This window comes from Oxyura jamaicensis, chromosome 27, assembly GCF_011077185.1.
Source record: "Oxyura jamaicensis isolate SHBP4307 breed ruddy duck chromosome 27, BPBGC_Ojam_1.0, whole genome shotgun sequence".
NCBI lineage: Eukaryota > Metazoa > Chordata > Aves > Anseriformes > Anatidae > Oxyura > Oxyura jamaicensis.
In genome coordinates, this window is record NC_048919.1 from 4103755 (window position 1) to 4116390 (window position 12636).

At 57.3% G+C, this 12636-nt stretch overlaps 2 protein-coding genes across 8 annotated transcripts in view; both read left to right on the forward strand.

Annotated features, from left to right (window-relative positions):
- ZNF385C (zinc finger protein 385C) overlaps positions 1–12636 on the forward strand; it is a 75815-nt gene that overhangs the window by 46629 nt on the left and 16550 nt on the right. The window lies entirely within an intron of this gene.
- Positions 965–8740, forward strand: C27H17orf113 (chromosome 27 C17orf113 homolog). Of its 2 annotated transcripts, none has more exons than XM_035347569.1 (3): positions 965–1395; positions 3877–4405; positions 6505–8740. In XM_035347569.1, the coding sequence occupies exons 1-3, from the start codon at positions 1379–1381 to the stop codon at positions 8035–8037; spliced, it is 2079 nt and encodes a 692-aa protein (XP_035203460.1). In that variant the 5' UTR covers positions 965–1378; the 3' UTR covers positions 8038–8740. The 2 variants fall into 2 exon arrangements, with proteins under 2 accessions (XP_035203460.1, XP_035203461.1); XM_035347570.1 differs by having other exon boundaries at positions 970–1395; positions 3776–4405.

Below are 12636 nucleotides of genomic sequence, written 5' to 3' on the forward strand. Positions count from 1 at the left end.
CTGTAAGCATTAACCCTGAGCCAAGGTGGCCAGGCAGGAATGTCCTGAGAGCAGAAAGGAGCCTCTTGCCCCGGGACATGTTGAGAAGCCTGTAGAGAGAGGAATTTACTCCGGGGCTGCCCGTCATCCCCTCCCCGGTGTGCGGAGCCAGGTACAAAGCAGGTCCTAATCCAGGCACATACCGGGGGGCTGCGGTGCTTAACGGAGCCTGATTCTGCCCCAGCAGCAGGCACTCAGGGCTGAGAGCATCCTCTGCAGGCACTGAGCACCGTGGCCCAGGGGCAGGGAGGTTCCCTTGGTGGCTCCTGCAGGACGTGGGTGCTCTTGGCGGATTTTAGTAGCCTCGGGAGTCTTGTTTGGAGGACAGCAAGGGTGGCAGAAAATCCTATTATTATTATTTTTTTGGAAGTTGAGAGGCTCTAAATTGCACCCGCGTTTAATGCTGGAAGATTTTTGGTGCAAATGGTGCTTCTTGGGTGTCGCTGGGGTGGAGCTGCCAACCCAAATCCCATAGCTCCAGGCCACCAGCAGGTAACAGGGTCACAGCAGCAGCTCGGGCTGCCCCCCAGTGCAGTGGCAGCAAACGGACTCATCCCCCAAAATTTTGCTCCATGCTTGTGGCAGGTCTGGAAGGCTGCTTTGCTCGCAGCTGCCCGCTGAAGCAGTGCTCATCCCCTGGCTCTGCCCGAACCTCCCTGGCTCTACTCAGACCCAGGTGGCCGCAAAACCTCCTGCACCGCGTCCTGCTGCGTGCGCCCAACCTGGGGGTGCCCCAGGGGGTGCCCCAAGCCCGGCACCCCACACCCATCACCACTTCCCCCCAGGAAAGCATCCCACGGGGGATCACAAGCCGCACACCCCCAGGCATCCCCCACCCCAGGGACCGCAGCCCATCGCCCGGCCAAGCGTGGCCGAACCGCGGCCGAACCGCGGCCACCGCCACGCGGCCTTCCCCGTTCCCGGCTGCCGCTAGTGGCCACTGCCGCCGTTGGCTGCCGGGAGCATCGGTGGAGCCAGACAGTCCTCGCAGCAAGATGGCTGCTCCCATGCTGCCGTGAGCGCGGGCGGCAGCCGCAGGCTTTGTTCCCGCAGCCGCCGGCGCTCGGGGCCGCGGCAGCGCCCGCGGGGCGCCCGCCCCATGCATTGAGCGGGGAGCCCCGCCGGGACAGGGGGCGGGGTGGGGGGGTGGGGGGTGTATGTGTGCGTGTGGTGCTTCGCCCTGCATCCGGGGGATTGTTTTATTTTAATTTGTTTTTGGCTTTGCTTTTTTTTTGTGTGTGTGTGTGTTGTTGTTGTTTTTTTTTAATTAGATTTTTTTTTTTCCTATATAAAAAACCAAAATCTTGGGAAGTTTGCAAGCCCCCTGGCCCCAAAGCTCATGGCAGCGGTTCCATGGTACGTATGTGTAGAGGGAGGGTGGGCGTGCGGGGCCGGGGAGCTGGGGGAGTTGCATGCGGCTCTGCTCGCACTTGGCAAAGCTCTGCCTGGAGCCGGGCGGGCGTTTCAGTGACACGGCCAGGGCTGAGGGACCTGGGGCATGCATGTCCCAGCAGGGGCTCCTTGTCTTGCAAATAAATCCTGCCCAAACTTCCTTACAGGCAGTGCTCCTGCCCAGCCTGTGTGCTCGTGGCGGGAGCAGCACATGCAGGAGCTGGGGTGCAATATTAACACCCCCGCTTCCCAGCTCATTTCCTCCCCCTCCAGCACGCTACCTGCTCCTGAGGACACACGGTGCTAAAATCTCCCCCTGGGCAGCAGCAGGGCAGCGGAGCCAGCCCAGGTGCACGGCGGCTGCCCCAGGACGCACAGGATACGGCTGCATCACCAGCAGCCCCTGCACTGTCCCTTGCTCTGCCCCAGCGGGGCTGCACGGGCCCTGTGCACCCCCAGACCCATCACTGATGTGTGTGTGTGTATATATTTATCTATTTCTGTCCAAGGAATGATTTTTGCTGGGTCAAGTGCCTGGGTGCTGTGTGTAGACGGGGTTGGTCACGGCAAGGGGACAGTCTGGGGACCGTGCGCTGTCCCTGCTGCGGCCAGGGCACGCAGCTCGATGCCCACCCTGCCCAGGGGCTCGGGGCAGGTGGGCACCGAGACCACGAGCCAAGTTTTGGAGCCTGCACAAGGCACGGGGGGGGGCGAGGGGGGTGGGTACCAGGGCGCTCCCCACCCAGACAGAGCCTGCGTTCCCCAGGGAGCGTCCAACAGGCGCTGGCAACCGCAGAGGAAACATTTAGCAAGACGGGTCTTGGCTCCGGCTCTCACAAAAAGCCCTTGCAGTTTCCTAATTAACGGACTGCAGAGCAGATGCACTTAGCGGCTGCGGGTGAGGCTTTTCCACCGGCCTGAGGAGGAGGAGGAGGAGGCTGCAACTTTGCACGCGATCGCCCAGTGCTGGGAATCCACCCCCTCCCCCCGAGCGCTCCCGGCTGCACCATGCTGCAGAGGCACGCGGTGAGGATGGGAGGCTTGGCTCTGGGGAGCGAAGCGAGCAGTTACGTGAAGGAGGTTTAACGAGGAAAGGGAACCTGCATGCCTGTTGCAAGCCTGGACAGCTTTGCATTCCCTGTGTCGGGAGGAAGCTCGCCCCTTCCTCACCCTCTCGATGAAGGGCGTTTTGCAGCCCCCTGGGTGGTGGCAGGGTGCAGGGGACGAGGGTCTGAGGGCAGTGGTGCGGTGCCAGCGATGCTGCAAGGTGGCTGTGAGCCCGGGATACCCTGGTGGGGGGGAAGAGTTGGGTGGGTGGGAGGGGACCTGGGGGTGCTGGGGGCCGAAGCATTGCTCCAGCACCAAATCCTGAGGCTTTCCGTGATGGCTGTGGGAATGGCTCCAATCCTTAGACTTTAGTCTTTAGAAAAACCCCAAATCCCTCATGGGTTTCTCAGCGAGTTATACTGAGTATTTCCTGGCTTGCACTGCTGCTGAAGGTCCAGTTTCTTTCCTTTTCCCCCTGTGTTTCGGTTTTCTCCCCTTCCCCGCTCTGCACTGGGTTCCTCCTCCTCCCTTTATCAAGGCTCAATTTGGTTTTTCAGTCCTGTTCCTGGAGGAATACAAGGAATGGGCTGAGTGGGGCTTAAGTACAGGTAGGGAGTTAAGTGGCTGCTTAAATACTTGAGCTAACTGGTTTAAAGACGTGCTCAGGTGCTTCGTAGCCTCCTGTAGATGCTGGGGAATCCTGGCTCTTCCTCCACTGTTGGGGACAATTCAGGAGCTGCTTGCTGGCTGTCCCCAGCTGCAGGTGGCCGCAGGTCCTGGCTGCCATCCCCCCCACCCTTGGGTCCTTGGCCTCGAAGCCATCTGGGTTCAGCTCAAAACCCATCCAGGACAAGGCTCCCTGCAAGCCTGAGTGATGCTGCCTACCCGAGAGGGTGAACAGGGTGCTTCGGTCCTTCCTGGTGGTTTGGGGAATCGAGTGTTTTCTCCTCGGGGGGGCCAAACACTCTGATTTGTGACGTTCTGTTGAAAGCCAGCGTTGAAGCTTCCATATCCTCTGAGCGTTGGCAGCAGCGTGAAGGTCTGCTCTGGTTGGGAGTGCCTTCAGACGGCCCCGTGGTCAGGTGAAGGACCATGCCGTGCACGGCGGTCCCACGGCGGGCACCCAAAGCTGCTGGGGACACCAAAAGAGGCGCTCAGGGTCCTGCCCTCCGAGCACCCCTGCCACCGCCGTGTCACCGCAGCTCCTCGATAGCAGGCAAGAAAAAAAAGCAAATAGCAAAGACTGAGGATTGCGAGGGCCCTAATCCCTTTCCCCTTGTGTCTCTTTCGTCTCCAGTCGAACCAGGAAAGTGCTAATAGACCTTCCTTACTAAATTAAATGTAGAGGCTGCTCCTCCAAGGCACGTTTCAGTTCAACCGTAGTGTTTGATTTCCCAGCCACAGCAATATGGTGCCTCCAGGGAAAAAGCCAGCTGGGGAAACTTCCAATTCCAATAAAAAGTGTAAGCGCTATTTCAATGAGCACTGGAAGGAAGAATTTACCTGGCTGGAGTTTGACTATGAGCGGAAACTCATGTTTTGCATAGAGTGTCGGCAGGCGCTGGTGAAGAACAAGCACGGTAAAGCGGAGAACGCCTTTACCGTGGGCACGGACAACTTCCAGCGCCATGCCCTGCTGCGGCACGTCACCTCCGGCGCCCACCGCCAGGCGCTGGCGGTGAACCGGGAGCAGCTGGCTTTTGAAGCCCGCGTCCACGGCCACCCGGAGCTGCGCTCGGTCCTCAAGGTGGAGGTGAACCCGGCGAAGGTGGCCATCCTCACCACCGTCTACTGGATGGCCAAGGAGGAGATCCCGGAGGAGAAGTGCTCCTCCCTGCTGGACTTGCAGAAGTTCAACCTGTGCCAGGCGCTGCTCGCCTCCGAGCACAGCGAGTACTACCACCCCAGCAGCGTCAGGGAGATGCAGGTGTGTACGATGGGCCGGGGGTCTCTTTGCCCGTGGTGTTCGATGGTTGTTTTGGGGCTGGACCGTGCTGTGAAGCTCCCGTGGCACGTAGCAAAGAGGTTCTGGTGCTCGTGCCGGGAGCTCCGCGCTTTGCAGCACCCCTGAGCTTGTGTTGCGTCGAGCATCGCTGGCGTTTCTTCAGCTGCTGCATGCGTGAGCAGGAGCCTTAGGCACATGCTCCCATCCCATGGGCTAGGGCTGGAGGCAAATGTGTGCTCTGCCTCATCAGGGCCAAAAAAAATGCATTTTTGCAGCAGGGACTGCGGGAAGCAAGGAGAGGCAAGATCAGAGCCAGCTCCTTGGCTGCTTTGATCCCACCTGGATGGATGCTGGAGCCAGACAATCGTCCAGCTTTCCCGTATCTTCAGTAGGGCCTGATGGCAAGTGCTTCCACATTAAAAAATAATAAACATGGCACCTTGTCGGTGTCATTGCCTGATGTGACAGCTCAGGAGGACGGAGGGGACGGGGAGAAAGCAATGGGCTCCATCGGGGGAGCCGGGGGCTCTCAGCCATGTGCGTGCCTCGAGAGCACACAGGGACCGGGAGCAGCCGCTCCTGCTGTCGGAGCGCGATGCCCATCGCTGCAAGCCGATGCAGCAGACTTGAAGGATGAAAGCTCAGGACTTCAGTTAGCACGCCAGCACAGCGGGCTTTTCCTCTTTTGGCCTAAACTGAGCGATCAGAAAGATCGAGTAGCCAGAGAGTTTAGAAAGGGTACATATATGTTTTGAATTTTACAAATGCTTCATGCCTGTTAAAATCAAATTAATTTTTTAGTGAAGCTTGGCCGTTTGCCAGGCATTTTAGATATATAAAGAACCCTATTTCACTGCAGAGAGGCTAAATCCACTAATTAGATTTCTCAGCCTGGAGTGCTACTTACAGCGTTTGCACTTGCAGAGAAAGTTTTCCCTTCAAACCAGCGGCATTTCCACGAAATGGATAAAATGGAGCAAAAAGGGAGAGATGCCCCAAAGTTTTATTGCTGCTCCTGCCCCTGCTTTGCTTGAAAAGCACTAAAGTGATGGAGTCACAGCTGAAGAAGCAGGGGTTAGGTGTCTTAATGAGCTCCTGGTGCAGGCAGGGTCTCAGGAGCCCTGAGGAAGTGGGGAGGGAGGAGGATGCAGGGAGCTGGCTGCCTTCAGCCCCCAGGGCTGCTGACCTTAACTTGCTGCTTGGGATGCGGCTAGAGGAAACAGGAGGCAGCATATTAGAAAAGAGAAAGCAATTTCCAGCCGGGAGCTGACTGGTATATACCACTCGCACAACATTATAAGGCCAAAATTGCTTTTGAGGTCTGCGGACACAGCCATAAAATAACCTGCTCTTGCAGCGTGATTCAGCGCTCGTGGCCGCTTTAAGTGCTATTGCTGTGCACTTGGATGGAACGGAGCGAAAAGCAAGCCCCAGCAAGTTGTGAGCTGAGTGGTGGGACGCGGGAGCATTGCATGGCTTTAAATAAGGTTTGCAGGGATGCTTTCCGTAGCTCTTTCCATGAGAAAGCTGGGTTTGGTACTCCCGTGCCAAACAGCCTTGGCACGGGACTTGCTCCATGTTTTAAGCTACAATTTAGGGAAATATTTTCACCCAGGAATGGGTGCTAAAGTGGTCTAATTTCAAGCATCTGTCTGAAGTTGTAGTTCAAATGTGCTGATGTCTCATTGACTTTCTCTAGCTCCTAAAAACCTGAGGGAGCAAAAGCAGAATTTGCCAGCACCTCAACTCAGGGTTTGAGAGCAATCTGTAGGCCCTTGCACTTAAGATCCCCAGCTGTTACACCTAAATCAGCGAGCAGCTTAAAACATGAGCAGAAGTGGCTTTGATTCCTCTGGGCGATGCTCTGCTTTGAAGGCGGGTGCCCAGTGGCCAGTGGGGGCCAAGCACGTGCTTAAGGGCTTCTCAGATTTGGGACCTCGCGCCGCTTTTGGGGAGATCTGAGCGTGGGTGCCTTGCAGCTTGTTTTGCTAGGGGTGCTGCGCATCTCCCACGTGCTTTTAAAGTTCACTTGTATTTCTCTTTCCCTCCCCGCCTGCCCTGCGCACCCTTAACTGGCTCAGGCAGCAATTGCCAAGGTCCTGCACAACGAGGACAGGCACAGGATAAAAGCCTCGCCATTTGTCGGGCTGGTGGTGGACGAGACGGTGGACGTCCTGGAGCACCGCAACCTCGCCATGTTCACCACCACCGTCTCCCCCTGCAACGGGCAGACCTCCACCACCTTCCTGGGGAGCTTCGAGCTGCCCGCCGGGGAGGCCTCCACGGTGGCGGGCAAGGTGGGCGAGGTGATGCGCTCCTTCGGCATCCCCACCATGAAGATCACCTGGCTCAGCGCCGACAGCGCCTCGCTGGTGGCCGAGCGGCTGAGCGGGGTGGGGACGGCGCTGAGCTCCCTCTGCCCGCTGCTCACGGAGATGCACTGCCTGTCCCACGGGAGCTCCCTGCTGCCCACCCAGAGCATCGTCAGCATTGAATACCTCCAGAAGTACGAGACCACCGTGGACGCTGTCTACAGGCTCTACTCCAGCTTCAGGGGAGAAAGCAACAGCCTGCAGGAGCTGCGGAGCGTCCTGGACCTCTGTGAGATAGACCTCGGGAGCCCCAAGGCCATCCACTGGACTTCTATTTTCCCAGCTGTGGAAGCCATCGATTCCTCGTGGCCCACGCTGGTGCTGCTGCTGGAGAGCGAGGCAGAGCGGTCCCCTGTGGCCCTTGGCCTCTGCGAAGAGCTCAAGAAGTTCCAGTTCGTGGCCTTCACCAAGATCCTCCTGGATGTCCTCCCCATCTTCCAGAAACTCAGCCGCTTTTTCCAGATCGAGGACTTTGACCTCTCCATCCTGAAGCCCATCGTCTCCGCCACGGCCACCACCCTGCAGGCCCAGAAGAGCGCCAGCGGCCAGAACCTCCAGGAGTTCCTCAATGAGATGAACGAGCACCCGCGGGATGACCGGGAGGGCGAGAGACGTCTCTACTACAAGGGCGTGGAGCTGGCCAACTGCTCCAAGGTGCACCTGAAGCACTTCGAGCACCTGAAGGAGACCTACCTGGAGAGTGTGCGGGGCAATCTGCTGGACAGGTTCCCCAGCAGCGTCCTGGAGGCCGTCAGCTCCTTCTCGGCCATCTTCAACCCCAAGTGCTACCCCCAGTCTTTGGAGGACATCGGCAGCTACGGGGTCAGCGAGCTGAATTTCCTCCTTCAGGCCTACTCCCGGGTAGTGGTGAGCGAGAGGGCCCTGAGTGACTTCCCCCTCTTCAAGCGGATCGTCTTCAGCCTCAGCCAGCTGTCCTTCAAGGACCTCTGTGTCAAACTGGTTTACAGCAACTCCGAGATGCACGAGCTCTTCCCGGACTTCGCCGTCCTCGCGGCCATCGCCTTGGCCTTGCCGTTGGGTTCGGTCCTGGCCGAGAAGATCAGCCGGGGCCGGGAGCTGCTGAAGCGCGGCCGGTCGCGCTGCGTGAAGGACGAGGGGCTGTCCGACCTCATGAAGATCGCCATCGACGGGCCGGCCGTCAACGAGTTTGACTTTGCGTTGGCCATCGAGTACTACGAGAGCATGCGGGAGTCCGGCTTCATCGTGGCGCAGGTGAAGTGAGGGGTGGCTGGCGAAGGCAGAGCCCTGCGGGCAGGAGCCAGATCCTACGGCAGCCCCGAGCATCTCCTCCACGCTGCCTTCCCCATCACCGGTCACTGCGATGACGATGGCCGGCTCTGCGCCGGGAAGAAGGAATGGGATGCTCCACAAAGCCATGCCGGCCCCTCTGCTGCCCTTCATTCCCCAAAGCAGACATCTGAATTGGCCAGAATTTCAAATCCTGGGGGAGTTCCCCTTGCGTGGTGTCACCTCAGATGAAGTTCTACCTTGCGATGAGATCTTTCCAGGGTGTTGTTTTTAATTTTTTTTTTTTAGGGGAGATGAAAACAAATCTCCTGAGCTCAAATGTAACATTGCCTTTGCACAAAACGCAGCAGCTTTTACTTAATACTCTGCAAAAATATCTGGTTTTTGTTATTTTGGAGCCTCGAGAATGAATGCAGAGAAGGCAGCGTATCTCCCTAGCTCTGTGGCAAACCCAGAAATGCCTGGTGGTGTCTTGTTGGTATTCCTTGCACACGGCACAAGGTATTTTTAGCAGTGGCATCGAGTCGTGATCATTTCAGAAGCAAGTGATTTAAAGAAAGGTATTGTAATCACTGAGGAAATAGTAACTTCTAAATGCATCATTGTGTATATATGTGTATGTATATATATATAAATATATATATAAATATATATATATTAAAAAGATCTACCTTAACTTTCCTAGTGTTTAAAGTACAAAGATATCTAAAAGGACTTTTTTTTTCTTTTTCTTTTTTTTTTTTTTTTCTTTTTTTTTCAATGACAGAATAAATTATAAGCAAGGGTCCAAGAAATAATAGTGAATTCCTTGTTTTTTCAAAATGGCATCACGTCCCGAAGCTCCCTTTGCAGTCTGAGCGCTCTGCTGAGGCTGTGCCCTTGGGTGTTGGGTGGGCTAATGTATTTTTTTATTTTTTTTTTAACTTGGAGGGATGGCTTCTTTAGTTCTGTAGGGGTGGGATGAAAAGATCCTTCTTACTGATTTTAATTTGCAATAAAGTCAAAGCAGCAGCCCAAAGCATCACGTCAGCTTAACGCTCCAGCATGTGGGGAGCGCCGTGTCTTTCTGCTGGATTCAGCTCAGCTCGGCTCCCAGGTAAGTTCACACCATCCCCTGGATGCGCAGTCTGGCAGGATTTGACCCAAATGCCCACGATGCTGGTGGTCCGTGTTCAGCCCATGCCTTCGTCTTGGACTGGCGCTTGCGCTTGGGGACTGGTATCGGTGCCAGAGCAGGCAGCACAGAGCATCCCTACACCCAGGAGAAAGGGGGACACTTCTGGGGGGGCTCCCTGGGTGCTGAGCAGGGCAGGGAGGTTGCTGCGCTCTGCCAAAACCAGTCCTGCTGTGGGGACAGCTTGGGTTGAGGAGTCAAAACCCTGCACAGCAGGCGCAGCGTTGCTGTCTCCAGCATCTCACAGCTGCTGCTCCGAGGTCCAGGAGCTGCTCGGGGAGTTGGAGGCAGCGCAACCCTGACGCTCCTAAAACCAGGGCAGTCTGTCCCGAGTGGGACAGACTGGGACAGTCTGTCCCAAGTGGGACAGCCCAGAACTGGGCTGTTCTGGGTGCTGTGGCCGTGGTACAGAGATACGATCCTGGTCTTGCTCTTTCTCCCCTCTCCACAGCCCTTGGCACCACGGAGCGCACATACGTGCGCTTCCCAGCCAGCCTCCTGGAAACAGCCGGAGCGAATTCAGTCCACGCTTGGCCAGAGACAAAAGCTTTAAAGCCCCGGGTGAGGAATTTGAGACACCACCAAAATTTGCGGAGAACACCTACCAAACGAGAGGGAGCCAGGCTTTCCGTGTGAATAAACAGCTCCTGTCTCCATCTGTCTTGTGCAGACTCTGCGCCAGCTGCTCTCTGAAGGCAGCCCCGCGTTTTTTTGCGAGACGGGTCCTTGGCAGCTCCTCGCGACGGTCTGAAAAAACCCACAGCGGTGTCACTGCCGCTCGCAAAGGCACGGCTCGGAGGTTCGTGCAGACGTAGCGTTGGAGCACCGCCGTCGCTCTCAGCAGCCCAACAGGGGGTCAGGAGGGAATCGGCTGCAGAACTGTGCCCGCGCGGTGAACGGGGGCTGAGTGAGGTTGCAGGGGGAGGCTGCAGGCAGCGGTGGGCCCCGTTCCTTTAGGGGCTTGGTTGAAGAAAGGTCTGAAAGGCGTCTTTAAATCCAGGGGGATGCTCTGAGACTCGGCTGCCTCGTGGGGTAGGGGATGCGCTGAGCTTCGGAGCAGCAGGGAAGGTCCCTTGCAGAGCATCTGTGGGGGTTTTGGGGTGGCTTCGGTTGCTCCTGGCTGAGCCCTGGAGAGGGAAAGTGAGTGCTGAAGCTGTGGCTCCGTGTGGCGTGTGGTCAGACCTGGGATGCTCTTTTAGGAAATGCAGCGTGTCCTTGCTGCAGAGCCAGGGGTGGCAATGGGGTGCCCAGTGCTGCAGTGGGTCGGCCGGAGGGACGCCTCCGTGGGCATCCAGGATCCACCGCTGCGGCTTCAGCACAGCAGCACGCGTGGCCGGAGATCAGCCCGTGTGTCCTCGGCATCGCTAACCCAAAAATCTAACTGGGGAGTGGGGCAAAGCCATTTTGTGGTGTCCGTGCTGGAAATGCAGGGCTCCCTCACTGCCTTTCTTCTATCAGCGCTTTGAAAGCGCTCCCTGGAGCCCTCGAGCTCGTTCCTTTTTGGCAGCATCGAGAAGGAGCCAGCACAGCAGGACTTGCTGCGGAGGTGGGGGCTCCTCTGCCAAACCTGGGGGGAGAGGAAAAACCACGACCACCCCATGCCCTGGCAGCAGCGAGGGGACCGATCCTGCTCCCGAGCTGCCAGCTGGGCATCCAGGGGTGCTGTTCCCTGCCTGTGGCCGTGCCGTCCCCTCGGGTAAGGTCGTGTCATCCTAGACAGACCCAGGGGCCCTGCCACTCTCACCAAAGCAAATCCCTGTAATTGAGTGTCTAATTAATACCTAAAAATACAGCCCGCAGCTGCTGCCGGAATCTGCCCTGCAGCAAAGGTAAGAGAGCCGCTGTGGCCCTGTGACCTTGGGGAGGTGCCCCCAGCACTGTGCATCCCCCCAGCCGTGCACCCCAACGGCAGCTCGGGATGGGACTGGGAGCTCAAGATAGGACTGGGAGCTCTGGATGTGACCGGGAACCCCGCTTGCACCGGTGCTGTGGCTGCGCTGCTTGCTGCCCGCTCCCTGCATCCAGAGCCCATGCTTTTGTGATCAACTGAGATTTAGGCAAACTGAAGCTGTTGGTGACTTTGTCCCCATGCCTCGTGATTATTTTTCCCTTTTTTTTCTTTTTTTTTTCTTTTTTTTTTTTCTTTCCCTTTAGCCACGGGCGTGCGAGCAGCTCCAGCCGCAGCGCGTTCCCTTTCAGCTGAGCGCTGCTTTTCCTCCTTGTGCCTGCTACGGGCTCGTGGCCTCTCCTTGCACGGCCCCTGCACCTCGCTGGGGCTCTGTGGAAAGATGTGCCATGCTGTTTAAGGCCTTCTCCTATTCACTGGGGTCTTGTGAAGTCTGGTCGACCTAAATTCAGGAAGGAAAGGTGACTCTCCTGCCTTCTACCACAGGGTCCCGTCTCGCTTGGGGTTTCTGCGTGCTCTCCGGATAGCCTGTGTCGTTTCCCCCTGATTCCTTTTCCCCCAGCCCTAAAATGATTAACCCACAAAACTGGGATCAAAGACGCCGAGGGCTGGCTTAGCGCGTCGTGTCCGTGGTCTGTCCGTGGGCAGCACCCATGGGTGCTCCTGCCCCAGCACCCTCCCGAGCAGCAGCACCCGGGTGTCGCAGAGCTGCAGACTCATTCATCCGGCCACCTGCAATGGGGGCAGAGGCATCGCTTGCCCTCTTGTTCCTCCCAGTGTTGAACGGAATATATCTTAGGTTTTAAGGCCAGCACGATCAATGCAAAGTGCACGGACGCAAGGCGAGTGGAAACCGTTGCAATCCGGCCCCGAATGCCTTTGCTCTCACCGCTTTCCTCGGCACGCTCAGGGCTGTGTGTGCAGGCTGGAGGGGGGTGGGGGGTCCCCAGGGGCCGGGTTCCCGGACGCAGGGTGCTGCCGTCTCCGATGATTTGAGGCAGAAACACCGCTCCATGCCTCGGAAGGTTAATTATGCATCGTTCACCCATTTCTGCTTGCTCTTGCTGCCTCCCTCGTCGCTGTTGCTATTGCTTTATTTATTTATTTTTGAGCGGTTTCACAGATTTCCCTTCTGGGTGACTCTGGAATTAACTCGATCAATGCACGCCCGATGAAGCAAAATGTAATTTTTCCCCCGGAGCCAGGACTGACTCAGGGACCGCTCCGGTGCAGATGAAGGAGCGGCCGTGTGCGCTCTCCCAGAAAGAGGTCGTTTTTGCCTGCAGGGCCAGCGCGGCCGGCTCCCCGTTCGGAAATTCAGAAAAATCTCCCGAACTTTGAATTTCAGATTTTTATCTCGGCGCCAGCCTGGTTTTTGCCAGTGGGGAGGCGGGTTTAGGGCAGAAAGCAAAGCGCAGCGGGGGAGCGGCAACGACGCGCTGCGGGAGCGAGCTCCTCGTCCAGCCAAGTCTGCGTGGAAGAGGAGCTGGTG